Source organism: Salmo salar, chromosome 20 (assembly GCF_965601325.2).
Source record: "Salmo salar chromosome 20, fSalSal1, whole genome shotgun sequence".
NCBI lineage: Eukaryota > Metazoa > Chordata > Actinopteri > Salmoniformes > Salmonidae > Salmo > Salmo salar.
Genome location: NC_138310.1, coordinates 47,518,795 through 47,542,435, shown reverse-complemented (window position 1 = coordinate 47,542,435; position 23,641 = coordinate 47,518,795). Strand labels below are relative to the sequence as shown.

Here is a 23,641-nt window from a genome sequence, read left to right as displayed (position 1 = left end):
TCTCCACTGTAAGATCTGATGAGGAATCTGTTGCAAAAATGGTTTCTGTGCATCATCTAGGTGGGTGCTAGCCTGGGTACCAGTCGGTTTGAGTTATCATTCCACTTCTTGTCATGATCACATGACACAGAGTACAGATGATTATTATAATTATTATTATAATAAACTCGCTGTTTATTATCTATGCATAGTCACTTTACCCCTAGCTCATGTACAAATTACCTCGACTAACCTGTACCCCCACACATTGACTTGGTACCGGTAACCGCTGTATATACCCTCGTTATTATACTGTGTCACTTTTTAGAATTTTTTGAACTTTAGTTTATTTAGTAAATCTTTTCTTAACCAACAATGCAGTTCAAGAAATAGAGTTAAGGGCTTGTAAGTAAGCACCTGTTGTATTCGGTGCATGTTAAAAATAAAATTTGATGTGATTGGATTTGAAGGAGTGGAAATTTAGCTAAACAGGTCCTGGATTTCAGGCTAGGTGGGTGCTACACAGGGGTGTAAAGTACTTAAGTAAAAATACTTCAAAGTACTAAAGTAGCTTTTTGGGGTATATGTAATTCACTTTAGTATTTATATTTTTCGCTACTTTTACTTCACTACATTCCGAAAGAAAAAAATGTACTTTTTACTCCATACATTTTCTGACACTCAAAAGTACTCCTTACATTTTGAATGCTTAGCAGGACAGGAAAATGGTCCTATTCACGCACTTATCAAAAGAAAATACCAAATAATTTTTTACTTTTACTCAAGTACCATTTTACTGGGTGACTCACTTTTACTTGAGTTATTTTCTATTAAGGCATCTTGACTTTTACTCAAATATGACAACTGGGTACCTTTCCCACCACTGGTGCTACAAATCAGAGGTGAAAGTAGTGACTTAACCCCCTTATGAAGTGAAGGTCTATGAGAGTTCGCTCTCTTCCATGTATTATGTCTGTCTGAAACAGTGCGTGGGAGAAGACTGGACAGGCTGTCACACTTGCACCATCCCTCCCATCTGTCTGTCACTGTCAAAGCCTGGTTAGTGGAACCAGCTGTGCTCCTGGCTGTTTGTCGATGCAGCGCGTTTCTGTGTGAGGGGGAGGCTAAGACACCCATCTCCAGGGAGGTAACACTGACAAGATGGAGAGCTCACTGACTCAACCCCTAACACACAACACTCCCAGACATATTATTGAACTCCTCGATAAATGATCAGCTCAATGTCTATTCCACCGAGAAGCAAAATATTGACTCTGGTCTCACACCTGCAGTTTCAATGATAGGGTATCTCATTAAAAGAGCAAGGTCCAAAGTACAAGAGCACCCCGTAGGACTGAAATCCTGGGGGACGGGACGGCTGCAGTAGCTAGCTCAAAGATGGAAGGAAAATAAATCAGGCGAGACTATTCCCGCCATTTTCTTGTTTATCTTCAAGATCACTTTCTGAAGGCAGGGTGCCTTGTGCCATTACATCTTACAAACGATAAAACCTTGGATGTTGGTTTTTTTTTTGTCATGATTTTCAAAATATATATACAGTGTAGCAAAGTTCCGGTGTGAAGTTTAATAAAAAATAAATAAAAGACACAGTCTCAAAATGACATTGAGTTGGGTGAACACCTGCTAAGTATTGTATCAACATCAAGGGGACATTACATATCAGTTCCTATACCATGCTGAATTATGACAAACCAGGGGCTTATAGAGGAAAGCACATTACACATTTAGATAGAAAGGGTATGGTGCAGAACTAACATGCTTCTCTTGTTAGTCAACTAAAGCGTCATGTGAGCTCTATACGTTACATTTCTACGTACTGAATAAGCCCCGGGAAAAACCTCACAATAAAATCTACTTCCAGGTCAAGGGTGGGTAACTTCCTTTTCCGTGAACAGACAACTCAGAATCTCTTGGCTTTCAAGCAGGTACACAACCAGAGGTTCAATGTGGTGGTGGAGCCTTCAAAAGGTAGGCATCATCAAGCAATATGCATTTACACATTTCTACAAATACAGTTCATATAAAATGAGGTGATGAGATGCTCTTGCTTGTGGGTTGAGAGGTTCATTGATGTGCTGTTTGCCAGTTGCTGTTGTCCAGTCTAGGGCCAGAGTTACAGCATTAAAGTCTTAGCAGTGGACTGTACTTCTCCTGTACCAGGTAGTCACAGTGAGTGCTTACGTGATATGGTGAATAACGTTACATCGTGCATTCCAACAATCCATTTTATCACTTAGCCAGCTTCACTCCGTAAAGCCTAAAATACAGACCTGTTTTGTGCTAACATTCCAACCCTTGTACTCTGTGTCATATAACCAACATAGCATGACAAGGAGTGGAATGTTAGCACAAACAGGTCTCTGTTGGTACCCTGGTTAGCTCTTTATGTGATGTTATCAACATGTCACAATAACTAGCCTTCTGGGGGGGGGGGGGGGGGGGGGGGGGTTACGGATGGCATCCCCAACTGGAGGGATATGAGGTCAAGAGGCCACTGTGTTGGTGCCATGCCATAACAATAGTATAAAACAACACCACTAAAAGCTGGAGATGGGTACAGAAGGTTTAATCTCCTTGTTTGGCAGAGGGAGAGGAACAGCAGCGTGGAGAAAATGCAGAGTTTGAGTACCGCCCCATGCATGGCACTCTTTCGTCTGTATGTGTCTAACCTAAAAATGTAGTTAGCTCGGATGGGTCAATTTATGCCTATAGAAACTAAACTTACCTTTCAAAACCCGATGCAACATCCAAAATGTTCATTCACCCAGGCCGATTGCAGTGGTCGTCTCAAACCTCTATAAAGGTTGGATATAATAACACAATGCTTTTCATGACTCCAACACGTAGGGGGAATAATACCAAATAATAAAAAGGTACTGTTTAAGTCTAGACATGACCTGATATGTGTTAGGTTCTCCTGCTGCCTAGTCTCTTAAAGACATTGACTGACCCTATGTCCATCTGAGCCCCAAAACTCTCCCCTCCTCCAGCCCTGGTGCTGCTGCTGACCTTGGGGCTGGCCAGGGCCAGGCCTGGCCGGGCCTTATTTCTGGTGCTGGTCACCCGGCTGTCCTGGGTGTCGGCAGGCGGTGGGGAGGCAGGGGTCTTGCCCAGTCTCTGAAGCACACTGAGCTTGGCAGGGGGGAGGCCATCGGGGGAGGAAGAGGAGGAGGAGGAGGGAGAATCAGTGGGGGGGAGTTTGAATTTCCCTCCCAGGCGGCGGAGGGTGGTGGGGGCCAGCTTGGGGGCCACAGGCTCTTTCTTCTGGGAGGGTGGGAGTCGCTTGAGGACGCCAGCGTACTGTAGGACCGAACCCTCTCTATCACTATCATCCTCTTCCTCCTCCTCCTCCTCTTCCACTCCGTCTACGTCAACCCTTCCTGCAGTTCCCTGCTCCTCCTCCGCTCCGTCTGCTCGGCCCAGACGACTGAACACACCCGTGGCCTGGAGAGAGATGGGCCATGAGAGCAGAGAGGCCATGCCCTGACTAACACTCAACGTCACTCACACAGACACACATGTAGCGTGTCAAAAGAGAGGGCTCACCTTGCTGCTGCCCGTGGTGGTATCTGCCTTGGACTCGGCTCCCAGTCGCTCAAACACAGACATCCGCTTATTCCCTTTTTATAGGTAAGAGAAACAGAGTTAAAAAGATAAATATACTGTCAAACAGAGAATTGAAAGAGACACACAGAAAGAGTGTGATGGTGTGTGTGTGTGGGGGGGGTTCTAGTGAGGGATAGGGGTCATCTTTATCAGGGTAAGAGATAAAGACATTCCAAGACCAATTTCCTTTAGATGCGTCAGTCCATAATATTAGTGGGATGAGCATTAAAGGGCGTTGAATGATTAGTTTCCTTGGTTCGCCGTGGCCAGAAGGTGAGGCCCTACCTTTCTTGGCCTGCTGGGCCAGGATTCGGGCGGTGCGTGCCGTGGTGCCTTTGGGCATGTTGATGATGTACTTGCCTTCCATCTCTGCAGTTACGCGCCGACGCTTCACCGGCAGACCGTTCCCCTCGTCAGCAGGCCGGCACAGCACTGGGAAAAAGAGAGAGAGGATGGAGAGAGAGAGAGGAGGTGGAAAGAGGAAGAGAAGAAAAATAATGAGATATTGTGGGATGGAGACAGAGAGAGTCAGTGTGACATCTATGCTAGGGAGATTTTGCCTCCTGCTATGGCAGATAGAGTGAGAGAAGGCCAGTCCACACAGAGGGTGGAACAGGGGGGTAGCTACCTGCTTTGCCACTCTTGGCCTGTTTGTTGGACACTGTCACAGAGATTGCCCGGTTGTCAGGGTGATGGGCTGGTGTGTTTGGCGGTGAGTCGCGGCTCAAGGCGTTGGCAATCATACGTGTGGCGGCTGCAGAGAAACAGGAGGATTAGAAACATATGGTGAGGATTCTGCTACAGAATGGCTCCCGTGCATTACCCAAGAGGGTAACGCTACTCATTGGCGATGGAAGGGGTGACATCGTCCTACACTGTTAACCTCTTTGGGCTCGGGGGCAGTATTTTCACTTCGGATGAAAAGCGTGCCCAGAGTAAACTGCCTGCTACTCTAAGATATGCATATTATTAGTAGATTTGGATAGAAAACACTCTGACGTTTCTAAAACTGTTTGAATGATGTCTGTGAGTATAACAGAACTCATATGGCAGGCGAAAACCTGAGAAAAATCGAACCAGGAAGTGGGAAATCTGAGGTTTGTAGTTTTTTCAAGTGATTGCCTATCCAAAATACAGTGTAAATTTGGTCAGATTGCACTTCCTAAGGCTTCCACTAGATGTCAACAGTCTTTAGAACGTTGTTTCAGGCTTCTATTGTAAAAGGGGAGCGAATAAGAGCTGTTTCAACCAGTGGTCTGGCTGAAAGCCATGAGTTGTTGATCGCGCACGGCCGTGAGCACGAGCACTGTTCCCTTTCCTTTCTAATGACAAAGGAATTGTCCGGTTGGAATATTATTGAAGATTTATGATAAAAACATCCTAAAGATTGATTCTATACATCGTTTGACATGTTTCTACAAACTGTAATGGAACTTTGACTTTTCATCTGGACTTAGTGCCCGCGCCTTGTGCATTTGGATTAGTGAACTAAACAAGCAAACAAAAAGGAGGTATTTGGACATAAATATGGACTTTATCGAACAAAACAACATTTATTGTGGAACTGGGATTCCTGGGACTGCATTCTGATGAAGATCATCAAAGTGAATATTTATAACGCTATTTCTGACTTGTTGACTCCACAACATGGCGGGTATCTGTATGGCTTGTTTTGGTGGCTGAGCGCTGTACTCAGATTATCGCATGTTGTGCATTCGCTGTAAAGCTTTTTTGAAATCTGACACAGCGGTTGCATTAAGGAGAAGTATATCTTTAATTCTATGTATAACACTTGTATCTTTCATCAACGTTTATGATGAGTATTTCTGTAAATTCATGTGGCTCTCTGCAAAATCACCAGATGTTTTGGAGGCAAAACATTACTGAACATAATGCGCCAATGTAAACTGAGATTTGTGGATATAAATATGAACTTTATCGAACAAAACATACATGTATTGTGTAACATGAAGTCCTATGAGTGCCATCTGATGAAGATCAAAGGTTAGTGATTCATTTTATCTCTATTTCTGCTTTTTGTGACTCCTCTCTTTGGCTGGAAAATGGCTGTATGTTTTTTTGTGACTAGGCGCTGACCTAACATAATCGCATGGTATGCTTTCACCGTAAAGCTTTTTTGAAATCGGACACTGTGGTTGGATTAACAAGAAGTTTATCTTTAAAATGGTGTATAATACTTGTATGTTTGAGGAATTTTTAATTATGAGATTTCTGTTGTTTGAATTTAGCGCCCTGCACTTTCACTGGCTGTTGTCAAATCGATCCCGTTAACGGGATTTGATCCCTAAGAAGTTTTAAGCATGTTGAGAAAGGCGATACCTAAAAAGCAAATCACTGGTATGAAATTCATAACGGTTCATTGTTTTGAATCAAAATACTCACGGGTGTTGGCAGTTCTTCGTAGTTCGGTCTGAACGCTGGACTGTCCTGAGGTTATGGCCTGTGTGGCCATTTTGCACATGTCCTGGAGAGGGGAAGGGGAGGTGGGTGAGAGGCCGCATTGGAGTAACTGCTGTCAGAACAGCATTAAAAACAGCAAGTCTTCTGGCAAAGCACCATATGTCTCTCGCATGACTTGTAGTGCTGCATTGGAGGAAGTGCTCCCAACATGTGCCCGAAAAGCTCTTTAAATGAATGATGCAACGGGAAGTGGTTGTATCTTTCCGCCCATCATTTCTCTAGACTGGTCGATCATGCTCTACACAAGCCTTCTCCTTACCTGTCGGTAGACCTGTTTGGCGTGTTTGAGGATGGAAATAATGTCACCGATGACAGTGATGCCAAGGTCCATCATGATGTCCTTACTGAGGTCCATCAGCATGTTCTTCTGGACCCTGCAGAGAGAGTGAGAGAGAAGGGGGTGGAATTGCGAGAGAAAATAGATATTTCATTCCTACTAATAGAAGAATGGCTGAGAATGTATTCTTAATTAATGGAAATTATTCATGACTTGATACCAAATGTTTTACATTCTATATTTGCATTTGAGTCATTTAGTAGACGCTCTTATCCAGAGTGACTTACAGAAGTGAGTGCATACATTTTCCAGGGATGCAAACTGGTGAGTACCCAAAAAGGTGACACTTTCTTTTTGCACTGAAACATGCAACCAAACAAATCTCTGCTAGGGGGTAAATATAGGTTTGAACTAATTAAACAATGGTGTAACCCATGTGAAATGGCTAGCTAGTTAGCGGGTGCGCGCTAATAGCGTTTCAAACGTCACTCGCTCTGAGACTTGGAGTAGTTGTTACCCTTGCTCTGCATGGGTAACGCTGCTTCGAGGGTGGCTGTTGTCGATGTGTTCCTGGTTCGAGCCCAGGTAGGAGCCAGGAGAGAGATATGGAATATATGAAATATATGAAATACAAATCGTATAGAGAGAAATAGTCCTATAATTCCTATAATAACTACAACCTAAAACTTCTTACCTGGGAATATTGAAGACTCATGTTAAAAGGAACCACCAGCTTTCATATGTTCTCATGTTCTGAGCAAGGAACTTAAACGTTAGCTTTCTTACATGGCACATATTGCACTTTTACTTTCTTCTCCAACACTTTGTTTTTGCATTATTTAAACCAAATTGAACATGTTTCATTATTTATTTGAGGTTAAATTGATTTTATTGATGTATTATATTAAGTTAAAATAAGTGTTCATTCAGTATTGTCGTAATTGTCATTATTACAAAAAAATTATAATAATAATAATAAAAAAACAATTTTTTTAAAAACGGCCGATTAAATCGGTATCGGCTTTTTTTTGGGGTCCTCCAATAATCGGTACCGGCGTTGAAAAATCATAATCGGTCGACCTGTACTTCTCACCCCCGTCTCCGTGGTCAGGCTTCTCACCTACCTCTTTGTTATCGTTCTGGGACGCGCTGCTGTAACTGGCGAACTGCCTTTGCAGAGTGCTGAGTGCTTTGCAGAACTGCTGTCTTTCCAGAGTGTGCGCTGATTCTGTAACTAGCAAATTGGTTGTCTCTTCAGTCGTGTGCTGCACTCTGTTATGTGAACGATTGGCTGAGCCTTGGATACAGCCAGTATTGCTCCAAACGCGCATCACTCGTTCGCTTACAGCCAGTAGTGATCCAAAGCCCACCCTGTTTGAATGTTAAATGACGAGACAGAGGCGTTGATGCGAGTGACCAGTCTTGGTCAGTACATTACAACACATCCGGGTATCTCAAGCACACCGGTAAAAACACTGGAGTTGCAGTAATTAACATTTACCAACAGGTGGCATCACTGTGCCATCTTACACCCATAACACACCCCAACTTTTCTCATCAGAATCTACATGATTCATGTAGGTCACATTTTGCATCCCTGATTTTCATATTTCTTCGTTCTGGTTCCACATGGGAATCAAACCCACAACCCTGGCGTTGCAAGTCCCATGCTCTATCAAATGAGCCACACGGGACCAATAATCAAATAAAAATGTCTGACAATCTTTCATTTTGTGGTGAACTGTTCCAGGCCAGGGAGTGAGGACAGCCTTAATTACCTGTTGTCCACAAAAGACACGGCATAGTTGACAGCCAGACCAGCAGGTATCCCAGCATCTTTAAAGAACTGGATCCACTCCGAGGTGGCTGAAAAGACAGAGGGAGGAGCATTAAAAACAGCTCAAGTAGCTGATAAAAAAACAAACACCTTGACTTTAATTGCTTTAGTGTTTAATATAGGTCTTAAAAGATACTTGTACAAAAGTGATGATCTTAAAACGTATTTTGACAAACTTATTTTTCAATGGCAATACTAAAAGCCATAACTTATTGACCTTCGAAGTTAAAATTCAAAGCCATCTGATTAGGCTATATCCATATACAGTGAGCTCCAATGGAAGATGCCAAGTGCAAACCCTGGGGACGGGACAGCATGCTGAAGTCAGACAACACATGCTCGACCAGCCAGCGAGGTGTTATTTATAAAACCATGATGGATCGCCTTGTGGTGACAGCGAAATTCCACTGGGGTTCATAGACTCATTTGATATTGCCAGTGTTTCCACCAGAACGATAATTTTGCCGTCAAAGCGGATCAGTGAGGTGTAAAGGACTTCATTTTACAGTTTCAGGCACAACAAAATAGTTTTTTAATCAAACTGAGTGGTCTCTGGTTAGCTAACTAGAGGGAGACAACAGGCAGCTAAAGTCAGTCCCAACATTAGCTAAAGGGCCTTGGTTGCAGTGTGTTGGCTACTCGTCGCGAACATATAAAATAACTTGCTAACTGAACTAGTTAACCAACCGTTCTGTCTAGGTTTAATTTCACGACGGCCTGCACGAAACAAAGCGACCTTTCGGTAACCGTAGTTGTTAGACTAGCGATCTACCCCTCCATCACGCTAATGTTAGAACGCTAACTGTTACATGTGTAGCTGTGGACTAGCTGACTAGCTACTAGTTGACTTGCTAGCTAGCCAATTTAACAGTAGTTAATGTGAATGAAAATGTAAGGTACGAAGTTGTAGTCAATCTAACTATCAGTCAACTCAGTGGCGCCAATGATAAACTAGTAATCAGTCCCACTTTTGTTTGTGGTAAAAAATGGAACCACAAATAAGAATGATGCATGAGCAATTTTGAATAGCTAGCTAAACGGCTAACGTTAGCTACTACATTCTAGTCGGCACTTGAGACCGACATACAGAAAACAGTATCTTTACATTCCGAAAAATAAACATCCTTAATCAGTATTCTAAGAATAATTGATAACAATTAAATATTTTTGGAGTCTTTTTAAGCGATCTTCCAAGTTATCTGGGCCCTTTTATATCACTCACCTGTTGTTACGGACGCCATGTTCACAGAAGAACAGCTGCATCCAGGAGACAGCTCCGTTCGTGACGTAATTTCCGTTGCGTTTCTGAAGTGGCATATTTTCACCACCAGAGTACAGTGTAAGCCTTCAATCTACTGCCATAAATTGTCGTTCATTTTTTGGAGACATTTCAGTGACATTACATTTTATGACAGAGGAGAGGAATGGGGCCACACCAGTGGAGGCTGGTGGGAGGAACTTTAGGAGGACGGGCTCATTGTAATGGCTGGAATGGAATAAATGGAACAGTATCAAACAGATCAAACATGTGGAGACCACGTTTGATTCCGTTCCATCTATTCCATTCCAGCCTCTACAATTAGCCCATCCTCCTATAGCTCCTCCCACCAGCCTCCACTGGGCCACACACACACACACACACACACACACACACACACACACACAAACACAACAAATCACCTTGATAATATGTTGCTGTTTATTGAATGCCATTTTCTCGACAATAAAGATTTGGACGGTAAATATAAACAGTTACGGAGGGGATAGCTCACTCAGCTTTCACACCCTCCGTCAAGTAAAATAAGAGAGAATGGAGGAAAGGAGTTAGAATGGGGTGGACACAGAGAGAGAGAGAAAGAGAGAGAGAGAGAAAGAGAGAGCGAGAGAAAGAAATATGACAGGTGTGCTGTCATAACATCTGGTCCATTTGAAAAAGATAGACAGTACTGTATAATATAATCAGAGGTTAAATTGATTCATTCAGAAACAGATGCAAGAGAAGGTTATTGAGCATTACATTTCATCAATTATGATACTTATTTTATGCATTGAACAAGGACAAGTGTGTAGTTATCAAAGCACCATCATTAGATCGATCACTTGAGTAAAAGTGTTTGTACCACTGATGCAGCACCCTCTCAATATCCTCCAATAACACCCATTTAGTTTTGGGCCTCAGCTGTTACAAATAGTCTCAATGTCTCGAGAAAAAATTCCAGTCAAATTTCTGAGTCCATTTTCATTGGTCACTGCTGATCACAACAATGCAACCGTTGCGTCACAGAAAAAGACAAACATATGTTTACATATACAGTCAGATTTTTTTCTTTTTCTAGAGGAGGCATTCGAGAAAAAGATGAAGGTTCTACGGAAGGAAATAACAGAAATAAGGCATCAAAGGAAAATGCTAAGAAATTGAGTGTTTTGAAATATTTCTTTAAGATTCATATATTTATAATCAAGGTCCATCCCTCAACCTCCACTCAATTAGGTCAAGACCTCTTCGCCCAAACATAGATACAGGGCTATGTGAATGAAAGATCGCAGTACAGTTTATAACGGGTTGAAAATCACAGCAATACATGATCACACTGGACACATAGCGTAGCAGAAAGAGATGAAGTTTTACAGATGATTTGCTACACGTCTATCTCAGACGATATGACTGCTGCATCTCAAAGTTTCAATTTCAATACATAACATCGTAAGTTTGCAACTCAAGGGAAAATAAATCATTTGTCATTTACAAAAATGGTAAAAGACCTCTTGTCTGTTCCAGTCAGTCTTATATCAGGTATTTGTATGAAGGCAAGTTCACTGATACAACAAAGTTACTGAGTTTATTTCATCATTTCTACATGTGTCCATGGCCCATCTCAACTTTGATTGTTAGAAAAGGAACTTCCAAAATGACTTATCCTCTCAGTTCTCTCCCTCAATCTTCCTCTCTCTATTTCTCTGTCTTTACCTTTCGGTCTCTCTGTCTCTCTCTGTCTCTCTCTGTCTTTGTCTGTAGGCCTCCAGTGATGGCGTGAATAAACAAATCACACGAGGGAGGTGGTGTGAAGGCAGTATTGGCCACCAGCCTGGACACTGCAGAAAATGCCATTTCCGGAGATGAGAGAAGGGTAGAAGAGAAGGGGGGTTGACAGTGAGCAAGCATCAGCAGTGCGGACAGACTCTCTCTCTGTGTGTGTGTGGTCTATATAAAGGACACCTTAGATGGTACAGATTAGAAAACGAGATTTATGTGAACTGGACCTCATTTCCTGATCTGTCTAGTGCTGACACAAGTGCGTATTCTTCTTCCTAACCAGGTTTCCAGGGTAAGAGAAAAATGACATAACATTCTCTGAGAGAATGCATGGTTGGGATTCAAGAAATCAATGCGACGCTGTTTAGGGTGTGAAATAAGAAGAATATCATCGGCATGAATATTCAAACATGCTCTCGTTCAGTGGAAGAACCATGGTATTGTTATTTTTGTCCAACTCTGGAGATTCTGTGAGCGCTTTTGATGGAACAGGGCCCATGGACCTCATCACTGATAAGACTTGTTGTAAGTGAACCTGCCAGAACAGGATGTACTATGATAAGGTCATCTGATATACTACAGGTAGCGCCACAAAACCGTTCCGTACATGTGCCATCTATCAGTATAAACCCCTTTCACACATCATCAACAATGCCATGGTAGGTTCATGGAAGGAAATTAAAAAGGCAATGACGTTCGTCATTCGAAAAGGGCATATAAGGCCTGTCCCTTGTCTTACCAGTTGAAGCCTGGCACGTAAGTTATTTTGGAGGGGCCCTCTTTTAAATTCACAACTAAGACTTTAGCCCATCTAATGATAAGCCAAACACTTTTTTTTCTCTATCACACCTCCATTGATATTTCAACAATAACTACTATGAGGTGAATATTTTAAAGAGAGCAACTCTCAAAAAGCTCTCCAAAAATGTCTGTTGATTGAATCACATTATAACTACTTTATTGAACAAGAATGCACACTAGACTCTAACAGACTTCTCAACAAAAACATTCATTTAAAAATTATTTGCATCATTAATACTTTAATATGTATTTTGACATTCAATTCATATTAGCTTCCTCATTTTGGGTCCGAAGGGGACTAAAGTGGTGACATTAAGCTTTGGCGGTGTAGGCATTGGGACTGACCTCACAGAGAAAAACAAACAGGCAAATGTAAAAGCAAAGGCAATAGCACCACCTCAATAATCTCATCATACTGACGAGCTGCAGTACATGCCGTATCACGTGTTAGATATAGTTATCCTAAATAATGTGCTTTATATATAAAACATATGAGCACAGGCAGTGATAATGTGCGTCATATTGAGGGAATGGTTAAGTATGGTAGTTTATTAGAATTCTTTGTTCTTTTAGAAAAATATCCATTTTAAAACCGGCCTCAACAACACCCTCTGTTTCCTCATTGACAAAAATATCCCATTTTTATATTTTCAAACATTCATACTTTACAATCATTGTACGTACACTTAAATATACACATCATCTGAAGGAATATGCATATGCTTTTAAGTATACTTTTGACAAATATTAAAAAATATATAGTGCACATGCCTCTGAAGTTGCCAAACCTAATATAAAAAATCAAATAATAACACAATACAATAATAATAGTAACATTAAGGGGAAAACCTCCCCTGAAAGAACAAAAACGTCCGGCAGCGACAACACAGGTAAGAGCGGAGGACAAAGCAAAAACAAAAAATACATAAAACGTAACAAATGTCACTTGAAAATAAAAGGAACAAATTCACAGGCAAATGAAGAACACATACTCATAAACACCCCCTCCTCTTGTCTCCTCTGTGTGTCCGGCTCTGTATTGTGCTCTAACATCGTGTCAACCTCAATCAAGAAATAAATAAGCGGGGCCAAGTGGCTCAGAGTGGGATACACTCATGATAAATGCACCTCCCACTAGGAGAGGAACAGAGGCCACTCATCCCAATGTTCAGAGGTTGGTTGAATATTCCTTTAAAAGTATATTTTTAAAAACATTAATGGTTCACTTCTGATACCAAATAGACTCATGTCTGACAAATGCTCTTTACCAAAAGGACATACCTCTCAATGTTTTTTTTTCTTCTCATCATAACATTTTCTCTGTCAAAGGTAAGACTTAAAAACAACAACAGAAAATACTTGGTGATAAAGGAGGGGGGAAGAACATTGTACACAATAGTATCAGTAACGAATGGAGGACAATTCAGATGCTTGAACGCGACGGTATGAGTATTTGTGTGGACCCAGGGTGAAGAGACTTTGCAGTATGGCGGTGGTACTATGCCGGTAAGAGGTAACCCATCCACACAGTTGGCAAGAGCTGGATTTTTTTTGGCTTTTTAAAATTCAATTTAGGCTTAAGAGTACAGGGGGCTCATCCTCTGTCTCTGCCAAAGTTTCAGCTCTCCCTCTAGACCTCTACCTCGGCTAAAGCCTCTTCTCTCACTCTCCTGCCGTCCTCATCTCACCAGCACAACACAAGTCTCATTTCATCTCCATCGTTTCAACATCCAACAATGGCTCAGGAGAAGAATGAAAAGAGTGACAACCCTTTTGCATTTGTGTCCATCCTATTTTGTGTCTTTTCAATGTGTGTTTTTTTCCTTTTTTTTTTTTTTAAAAGGTCTACTTTGAGCGAAACACTCCAGGGCTCCTCAGTGGGGGGTGCGTCCGTGTCCATGTGGGGGGACGAGGGGGACGTGTGAGGTGGGCCGGCGCTCAGTCAAGGTCCCAGGGTCTGGAAGGGCTCGGCGTGCTCTCAGGGTTCGAAGACTTCAAAGAGACAGAGAGAGAGAGAGACAGAGGAGAGAAACAAAGATGGAGAGATGGACGAAGAGTAGACGGCAGGATAAAAAGAGAAAGAGCCAAATAGCTGGAGGCTGTGACGCCCTCCCCTTTCCAAGTCACAACTAATGACGAAGAAGCAAGAGGAACCGAGAGGATGAGGAAGGCGGGAGGGGAGAGCAAGAGCTCAGCAGTCTGGCCTCACAAAAGAAGACCCAAACCTAAGTCTTTCTTCCCTATTTCTGCTTGCACAAATACATTCAGCATGAAGAGAGGGATGAAGAAGATGAGAGCAGGAGCAGTGAGAGAGGGATGACCGACAGAGGGAACAAAGGGGAGGATAAGTGTGCTTGTGGGGTCGCAGGTGAGCCTGTTACTATTTACTGTATGCACTGTACGTGCACGTCACAAGACGTTGAAAGATTCATTGTGAATTAAGCCGGGTATGATGTCAGAGAATATTTCACAGATCGACTGACAACTCAGAGCCCAGAGTTTTAGACTCAATTTGAATTCACTTTAAATACTTGATTAGTAATACACTGCTCAAAAAAATAAAGGGAACACTAAAATAACGCATCCTAGATCTGAATGAATGAAATAATCTTATTAAATACTTTTTTCTTTACATAGTTGAATGTGCTGACAACAAAATCACACAAAAATAATCAATGGAAATCCAATTTATCAACCCATGGAGTTCTGGATTTGGAGTCACACTCAAAATTAAAGTGGAAAACCACACTACAGGCTGATCCAACTTTGATGTAATGTTCTTAAAACAAGTCAGAATGAGGCTCAGTAGTGTGTGTGGCCTCCATGTGCCTGTATGACCTCCCTACAACGCCTGGGCATGCTCCTGATGAGGTGGCGGATGGTCTCCTGAGGGATCTCCTCCCAGACCTGGACTAAAGCATCCGCCAACTCCTGGACAGTCTGTGGTGCAACGTGGCGTTGGTGGATGGAGCGAGACATGATGTCCCAGATGTGCTCAATTGGATTCAGGTCTGGGTAACGGGCGGGCCAGTCCATAGCATCAATGCCTTCCTCTTGCAGGAACTGCTGACACACTCCAGCCACATGAGGTCTAGCATTGTCTTGCATTAGGAGGAACCCAGGGCCAACCGCACCAGCATATGGTCTCACAAGGGGTCTGAGGATCTCATCTCGGTACCTAATGGCAGTCAGGCTACCTCTGGCGAGCACATGGAGGGCAAAGAAATGCCACCCCACACCATGACTGACCCACCGCCAAACCGGTCATGCTGGAGGATGTTGCAGGCAGCAGAACGTTCTCCACGGCGTCTCCAGACTCTGTCACGTCTGTCACATGTGCTCAGTGTGAACCTGCTTTCATCTGTGAAGAGCACAGGGCGCCAGTGGCGAATTTGCCAATCTTGGTGTTCCCTGGCAAATGCCAAACGTCCTTCACGGTGTTGGGCTGTAAGCACAACCCCCACCTGTGGACATCGGGCCCTCATACCACCCTCATGGAGTCTGTTTCTGACCGTTTGAGCAGACACATGCACATTTGTGGCCTGCTGGAGGTCATTTTGCAGGGCTCTGGCAGTGCTTCTCCTGCTCCTCCTTGCAGAAAGGCAGAGGTAGCGGTCCTGCTGCTGGGTTGTTGCCCTCCTACGGCCTCCTCCATGTCTCCTGATGTACTGGCCTGTCTCCTGGTAGCGCCTCCATGCTCTGGACACTACGCTGACAGACACAGCAAACCTTCTTGCCCCAGCTCGCATTGATGTGCCATCCTGGATGAGCTGCACTACCTGAGCCACTTGTGTGGGTTGTAGACTCCGTCTCATGCTACCACTAGAGTGAAAGCACCGCCAGCATTCAAAAGTGACCAAAACATCAGCCAGGAAGCATAGGAACTGAGAAGTGGTCTGTGGTTACCACCTGCAGAACCACTCCTTTATTGGGGGTGTCTTGCTAATTGCCTATAATTTCCACCTGTTGTTTATTCCATTTGCACAACAGCATGTGAAATTTATTGTCAATCAGTGTTGCTTCCTAAGTGGACAGTTTGATTTCACAGAAGTGTGATTGACTTGGAGTTACATTGTGTTGTTTAAGTGTTCCCTTTATTTTTTTGAGCAGTATATTTAGTTTCCTCATAAGGACAACGGTGTGCACTAAATGCTATGTGGTCAAACTTTGCTTGATTTCATGTTTACTTGGTCTGAATGTGTGTGAGTTTGTATGGCTCATTATATAATGTATGTTTATCCATGTTGTCGTCTACCGTGAGCAACTGTTTTTTGCCGTGTATAAGTGATTGACATAGGGGCGTGTGTGTGTGTGGTGTGTGTGTCTGTCGGTCAGTCAGAGCGCGAGCAGCGAGGGCGAGTTCAGGGAATCAGAGGACTGCTCGCTGCTGCTGTTTCTCTGGTTAGCGCTGACCCCGCAGGCTCCCTCTGGGTAGCTGAACACAAATGAAGATGTGTATGAAGGGTTGTAGCTGCCAGCGGCCGCGCCATCATGGTGACCACCACCCCCACCGTCGGCCACCAGGCACGGCCCACCCGGCGCAGGCTCGCTTGAGCCATAGAAAGAACTAGAAAACGCTACCTCCTGCATCATCTCCGGCTGCGGTTGAACCTGTTGCTGAACCTGCTGCTGAACCTGCTGCTGAACCTGCTGCTGCTGAACCTGCTGCTGTTGTTGCTGCTGCTGAACCTGCTGCTGAACCTGCTGCTGCTGAACCTGCTGCTGTTGTTGCTGCTGCTGAACCTGCTGCTGTTGATGCTGCGAAGTAGAAGGCTGTGAGGTGTAGGCAGGAGGCCGGTAGAAAGTGTCCTCCACAGTCAAGCCCACGATGGAGACGGGAGCCTGTTGGGGCAGTGGGGGCTGATGCTGGAGCTGTGTGGAGCCTGAGGCCTGCTGCTCCTGGTAGGGGATCTTGCAGCTGGGCTGGTGAGCCACCAGGACAAACTCCAGGCGCTCCTTCTCCTTCTGCAGCTCAGAGATCTCAGCCTCCAGCTCAGACTTCTCCTCCTCCAGGATGTCGGTCTCCTGTGGAGGGAGGGAGGAAAGGCGAGAGATAGAGGGAGAAGAGGGTTAGACTTTACAGCTGTTTGAATTCTATGTCTATGGAGGTGGATGCATGGCTACCTTTCTAGATATAGATAGGCCTACATGTTTCCTCCTTGAAATAGATAGCATAGCCTATGCTAGGACTGGTAAATTAGACTATAACAACTGTAGGCACAATAGACTGTAACAAGCACAATAATCATCTTTGCTCACTTCAACTTCTGTTAATAACCAGCCACTTAAATAACATTGTGTTCCTATTACTCACATACACAGTCATTACCATAAGCCTAGTAATGCAGCGTAACACTCTGTATATAATTATTACCAATCAGTCATTTTGACAGTAAGAACCCCAGCCAAGCTCACCCCTTGCAGTCTGTCAGTGAGTTCGCGCCGGCGGTTTCGGCATTTGGCCGCAGCCATCTTGTTCCTCTCGCGTCGAACACGCCTCTTCTCCTGCTCCTCTGGAGTCAACTGGAGGAAAAGAATGAGAGATTAAAACAAACCCAAACTCTGTCTTTGCCTCTATCTCGCTAGCTTAGAATAACAGATATATAGATGTCTCATCAAACACAGTATCATTAACAAAATGTGGTGAATGTGTTAACTCTTGCTGTCTATCCATTTGACATATAAAGATTGACACACAGGGCATACACACACTTACAAACACACCAACATCTCCATCGTCACTCACAGACTCGTCTCGTACACGGCGACTACGGGTCCTAGACTGGCGGATGGGGCCCGGGGCTGGCCCCGGGGTATCAGAGCCTGCGGGAGTAAAGCCTGAGCCAGAGGAATAACTGGGTCCTGGCAGATCATAAGGGTCTACCAGGGAGACAGACTGGGTCATAGTAGAGGTTCCCGTCCCACTCTGGCCAGAGGCCTGGGACGAGATGAGAGTTGGCTGCACCATCCACTGCAGGTCCTGGCTGCTGGTGATGGCTGTGACTGTGGGCACAAAGGAGCCAGGCATGTCTACTCCTCCACTGCTGCCCCCAGAACCACTGCCTACCCCTTCCCCGCCTCCAGCAGACACACAATCCTGGAATACACAGAGATCAAGGGGTTAGGCATGAACACAGACAGAGAAATGTGATGCTGCTATACAATGCAATGACAACAAGTGACTTACTCTTTAAACATTGCTTTGTGAACTACTTAGATGTTGATTTCCTTGAACATAAGAGGGTAGATATCACAGCAGAAGATTGCATAGCCTTGATGTCCATAAGACACAAACTTTCAGGGTACAGTTTGACGCACCCATTCTAATTACAAGTCATCTATAAACAAACGTTGAATAAAATGCCACCATTGCAAACATTTACCATGTGGATAAGAAGCTGACTGGTATAATGCATTATGATACTGTTATAAATGCATTGTATGTCCCCCTTATAATGTCTTATTATGATCCTAACTTAATAACAACAATCAATTTAAATGTGTTAAAATGTAACACATGTATAACCCTTATAATAACATCATGAAGGCTCATACAAGCTTACAATAAGTAATAAAGCATATCAGGAAATGTCACTCTTATGGAATGATTGAATGCCAGTGAGAGTTGGAGTCTCCCAAAATTCCTGCAGAACAACGTTATAAATAGATCACTGCAAGAATAGATTTAGGTGCCCAAATCTATCCTTGGCTCTCTCTGCTTTAATTAGAACTGAGACGAGCAGTGATGCCATAGTAAACTCGGAAAACATTAATATTCATATCAAAGCGTGTAAGGCGAGGGGGCATGCAGCTTTGAGGAGACCGCCTAAACCAATCAACTCGTTCAAAAAAGTCCCCCCTCCTCCTTCCTCCTCCCCCGTCACACCCCCGGCGTTACCTTAGCAACGCAACGTAACACTCCAAAATAGAACGCATTTACGTCACAGCGAGCCCTGAACTGGGAAGAAGCGAGCAGAGGCGGAGTATTTTTGTGCATACGTAGGAGAGTGCCAAAACGCACTAGCGGTTCTGGGGGGGGCAGTGCCCCTGTGAGAACAATTTTGGACCCCCTTGTGGCCCCCCTAAATGTGGAGTATGAAATAATTTTTACATAACTCATTTTTGCTATCGTTTTTTTTGTTACATCCGTTATTAGACAGTGGCAACGCGGAACATGGTATTTTGCCTGCTAATGCCTGCAATGCAGTGAAGAAAACGACATGACAACAATAACGTCTAATGTAACTGGCCCCTCTAACAGTACAACTGCCCCCCCCCCCCCCCCCCCCCCTCAGTTGAAATGGTCTACAACCGCCACTGCCAAAACGTTATCATCCGTTGCGCGGGGCGTTGTAAACTAACCACCAAAGACAGTACACGTTGCTAGTAGCATTGGCAAAGCCTGAGTCAGAGATCATGCCGGCCGGCAAGCCTTTACTACAATAAAATTCAAGTGCCTGTAATTTTCCAGGACTTTAGCAGCATATGTTTAGCATTGTTGATCCGACGTGAAAGGGAAATGTTCTTGCCTTTCCCTATCATAGAACCTATGTAATAACAAGCTTATAATAATGATGATACTCAGGTTGATAAATCCAAACTCTGCATGGTAGAACTCTAATGCGACAAGGTATAACTGCACCAGCGTTTGCAAATGCTACTGAACTGTAGAGCATCATATGAAATAATTCTAAACTTAACCCATATTCCTGGAATACAGCCCACGGCCACATCATCATAAACAACATAAATCAGACTTCATGCATTATTATATAAACATCTGTCAAATGAACTGTTGCCTCAATATTATAATAATAAACTTTCGGAAAGTGTGGGGAAAGGACACATAAACTCCCTTTCTCGAATAATTGCTCAAAGTAAAGACATTTGACTTATTGTACGTACCTGTGAGGCACTGGCTGGCGGGCTCCCGAAGGAGTCCACGGAGGAAAGGTACTGAGACTCAATAGACGGGGACGAACTTCCACGGGAGATGGTATCAAAGTCACCGGGGAACCCTTGGAACATTACCCCGGAGGAGCCGAGTGAGAAACCTACAGTTCCCGGAATGAGTGTGATGTCACCTGCAGTTCGAGCGCACACACATGGGCAAGGGGAGAGAGGATAGACAGCTGTCAGTTTGCTGTCATTGAAATGCAATCTCATGTATCTAGGATATGGTCAACAGTAAACATGCATAACTAGAAACCTTGCTTTACGTGTGGCCTACATGTCTATCGGAAATAACGTAATAAGAACCGTGTTGCTGCATTATCTAACATTCACGTTAAGAAAGTATTTTACCGTTATTGTGTTCCTTATTGTGCTCCGGTAAGATGCTCTTGGTCTCTTTCCAAAAAAGTTGCATGAAGAAGGCAATCGAGTTCCCCGCTAAGGAAACTGTCCTTACGTTCCGGATTTTAAAAACTCATTGGTCCAATTCAGAGTCCGCTAAAATATGTCCTTTGTCCGTTTTTCCAATGTGCAATTATAGATCCATGTAAAAGTCCACTATGGGTAAACTGATCAGCGATATAGAGTCTCAGCCCACAGAAGCGAGTCTTGTCTTATGAATGAATCCATGGAGTACGAGCGAAGCATTGTAAAGGACACGAAGTCCCGCCTCGGAGTTCCGCTGACGTACGTGCCCATTTATGGGGTTGTGTTTTTGTTTGGTATCCTTGGTAATGACGTTTAGCTAGGGATTCCCTCTCCCACAGAAATGGTACAGCAGACGAGAATAGAAAATGTTACTAACACAGCCACGAAATATTTCTAACCAATAAACAATTTCGGATAGTAAATTTAATGAAGCAACATGTTTTAGTGTGCACTTAGCCAAATGATGTATCGTAAAGCAGATGAAACGATAATCCAAATGCACTTGTTAGTATTTTGGAGGTGTCTGCTCATGTAGACTAATACTTATTTTGTAGATTAAGGAAAAAGCCTACATATTGTAGAGTTAAGCTCCAGATCAAACTTTGAGGGCCAGTTTGGCCCATTGCCTAATGAATTTGTTCATGAATAAGACAGGCAAGATTATTAATGTACAGACTATCTGCCTCGAATACATATCATTCATCATTGCATAGGCCTAAAGTGATAAAGAAATATAGAAATGAATATAGATCTTGCATGTAGGTTAGCAGATATATAGCCTAGTATATACTGTAGGCTATAGCCTAGTGACAATGAAATGGGATATTACTGAAATGACTTCTAAAGGGACATCAATGATAAGAAGGCTATGGGACAGGCAACTTCGTACTGGCACTATTCAAGTCGGCATATTTAGACCGGTTGGCCATTATAAACATATACACATTCCATTGTCAATTTCTTACGCAATTGTGTTGGTTTGACATCGCTCACAAGAGGAAGGAAACGCACCAGGCAAAGAGAGAAAATCCTCTCGGGTAAACTTTCTCACGGACACGCCCTCGGGAGTTCCCTTTCTTGAGGAGGCCGTGGAATCCCTCGTTCTAGAACTGGATCATCTGCTGCTGGGATTTCGACTGGTTTTTTGCGCTGGCAAGTTTGAACGCATTCATTTATTGTTCTTTATCATGGCATCAAATATCATAAATATTAGTTTGTGAGCTGTTATTTTAAACTGAAATGGAGAAGGTCGAGCCAAAGCATGCGAAGCAATAAGCAAGTGTTTTTGGACTTCCATTCGACATGTGTTTGTATGAGTGGAGCATCATCTTCAGGTAACTAATCTATGGACTGTGAGTCTATGCACTCATGGAGAAGATAGCAAGATAGACGATGTGTTATTCATGAGCGTGGTGTGTGAAATGTGCAGAGGGCGTCGCTGATCAATGATTCTGTTGTCAATTTTTTTCCACACAAGTTCCCAGAATAACAACGAGGGGTATTCTTTATTCAAGAGTCTCCAAACGTTTTACCAGAAAATATGTAAACAGATTGAAGCTGAGCGTTCCCGACACGGATAGTGGGCAGTAGTGACTGAAATACACTGTTGTCACTGCAAACATCATCCTCTGTCGAACTGTACAGAAACATTATTGATTTTATTTTATGTAGCCTCCGCCTCTCTTCGTAAAGACGCCAATGGGAATATGGCAGGTGGGAGGAGGTGTGTGAGTGAGTGTGTGTGTGTGTGTGTGTGTGAGGGGGGGGGGGGGGGGGGGGGTAAGATGTCGTAAAATGTCACAGCGGCAGGCATGCTGTAGAATACCTCGGTGTGTAAAATGACTGGGAATAGTGGGGATAACAACAATTAGTCAGCACTACAACGTCACCGATGAGGAACGTTCTGTACTTTGTCGGTGCTCAATCGCGATGAGTAATCCGTACAGATGGTTCATGGTAAACTCTGAGGTCTTAACAATACCACATACATGTACCTAGAGCAGAACGTTTTCTATTATATTAGAGGAAGGTGGTTCATAATCAGGGAAGTTATCAAGAAGATAGGGCTGGAGGGCTATTATTGAGATCAATAGCATACCTTACATTTCACATTCTAATTGCACTGACTGTAACAACGACAACAACTAACTACCATTAAGCTGTTTAAGAAAGGAAAAGGTCGTTGAATTGAAGGATACAGTTAGCATCAAGTGTGGTGGCAGGTAGCCTAGTGGTTAGCGCGTTGGGCCAGTAACCGAAAGGCTTGTAGATCGAATCCCCAGGCTGACAAGGTAAAAATCTGAACATAGGCCGTAAAGACGAATTTTTTCTTTACTGACTTGCCTAGTTAAATAAATGAAAAGCATCTGCCTCAGGCAAACAGCAATTCCCTTGTCATAAACAGACCTGCACTACAAGCTGAGGCTAGCTAGACATAAACAAGAAAAGCCAAGGTGTGTACAGCATCTTTAATAGCGTGCATACATATATAATCAACGAGACTTGTCTATGTTATATAACGGCTAAAACAAGACAACATCGGTTTTACAGACCGACCATGTGCTTACAATCCCTTTCTCACCACAATCCCTTTCTCACCACGTCTGCTGTATGTTTGTACAGCGTTGCGTTGCCTTGGAGATACCGTTCCAACACGCCTGACGTAGAGACGTAGAACTTTTGTCTTTTTTTTGTTTTTGTTGCTTGGCAACCGGTTTCCGCAGTAACCAGTTCTTGAGTGACAGGGCAGGGGCAGAGCCGTAGTTGAGGCAGGAATAACATGGCTGACTGAAATGTAGCTTTTCCTCGAATCCACTCGTTTAACAGCGCATTTTGCGTGTTTTAAAGTTTGTGTTATAGCCCCTGCCATCTCCGTTTACATATAAGTTAATGGTTTTGCGATGCATACATCTAACTTGTAGTCGTGTGAAGCGTCCGGAGATACTAGCTACAACAGCGCAGCATAGCAAGCATTCTAGCTAGCCTAGCTACAGCAAGCTAAATTGTTCCCCTAACTTGCTTTTCAGGAGATTCCTCTTGGTTGCTACTCGTGGCTAATTGGTTTGGTCGGGAATGAATTCTTGCAAAATAGTATACATTTAAATAGTGTACATTGTTCTGCTTAGGAAGTTAACCATTCAGTTGTCATCTGCATCCAATAGTTGTTAATACTCATTTTCATGCAAAAAATATGTTAGGGACATTTCTCCTGCTGCTTGATAGA

At 43.5% G+C, this 23,641-nt stretch overlaps 2 protein-coding genes across 8 annotated transcripts; both read right to left on the bottom strand.

Annotated features, from left to right (window-relative positions):
• Positions 1–1,549: 1,549 nt before the first annotated feature.
• c20h19orf47 (chromosome 20 C19orf47 homolog) lies at positions 1,550–9,499 on the bottom strand. Of its 5 annotated transcripts, XM_045703512.1 has the most exons (10): positions 9,424–9,499; positions 8,143–8,230; positions 6,347–6,461; positions 6,010–6,091; positions 4,235–4,360; positions 3,892–4,038; positions 3,547–3,620; positions 3,010–3,444; positions 2,726–2,795; positions 1,550–2,101 (listed from the first exon to the last, which is right to left on the bottom strand). In XM_045703512.1, exons 1-9 carry the CDS (start codon positions 9,440–9,442, stop codon positions 2,757–2,759), a joined length of 1,125 nt encoding a protein of 374 aa, XP_045559468.1. In that variant the 5' UTR covers positions 9,443–9,499; the 3' UTR covers positions 1,550–2,101; positions 2,726–2,756. The 5 variants fall into 5 exon arrangements, 4 of the variants coding, with proteins under 4 accessions (XP_045559468.1, XP_082822592.1, XP_045559467.1 ...); XR_006760951.1 differs by having other exon boundaries at positions 2,726–3,444; XM_082966466.1 differs by having other exon boundaries at positions 1,550–2,795.
• A 2,748-nt stretch (positions 9,500–12,247) lies between these two features.
• On the bottom strand, positions 12,248–20,595 carry LOC106612490 (FBJ murine osteosarcoma viral oncogene homolog B). 3 transcript variants are annotated; one of them, XM_045703510.2, is made up of 6 exons: positions 20,341–20,595; positions 19,942–20,120; positions 17,753–18,133; positions 17,452–17,559; positions 16,618–17,061; positions 12,248–14,028 (listed from the first exon to the last, which is right to left on the bottom strand). In XM_045703510.2, the coding sequence occupies exons 1-6, from the start codon at positions 20,402–20,404 to the stop codon at positions 13,975–13,977; spliced, it is 1,230 nt and encodes a 409-aa protein (XP_045559466.1). In that variant the 5' UTR covers positions 20,405–20,595; the 3' UTR covers positions 12,248–13,974. The 3 variants fall into 3 exon arrangements, with proteins under 3 accessions (XP_045559466.1, XP_045559464.1, XP_045559465.1); XM_045703508.2 differs by having other exon boundaries at positions 12,248–17,061; XM_045703509.2 differs by having other exon boundaries at positions 12,248–17,061; positions 17,783–18,133.
• Positions 20,596–23,641: the final 3,046 nt, after the last annotated feature.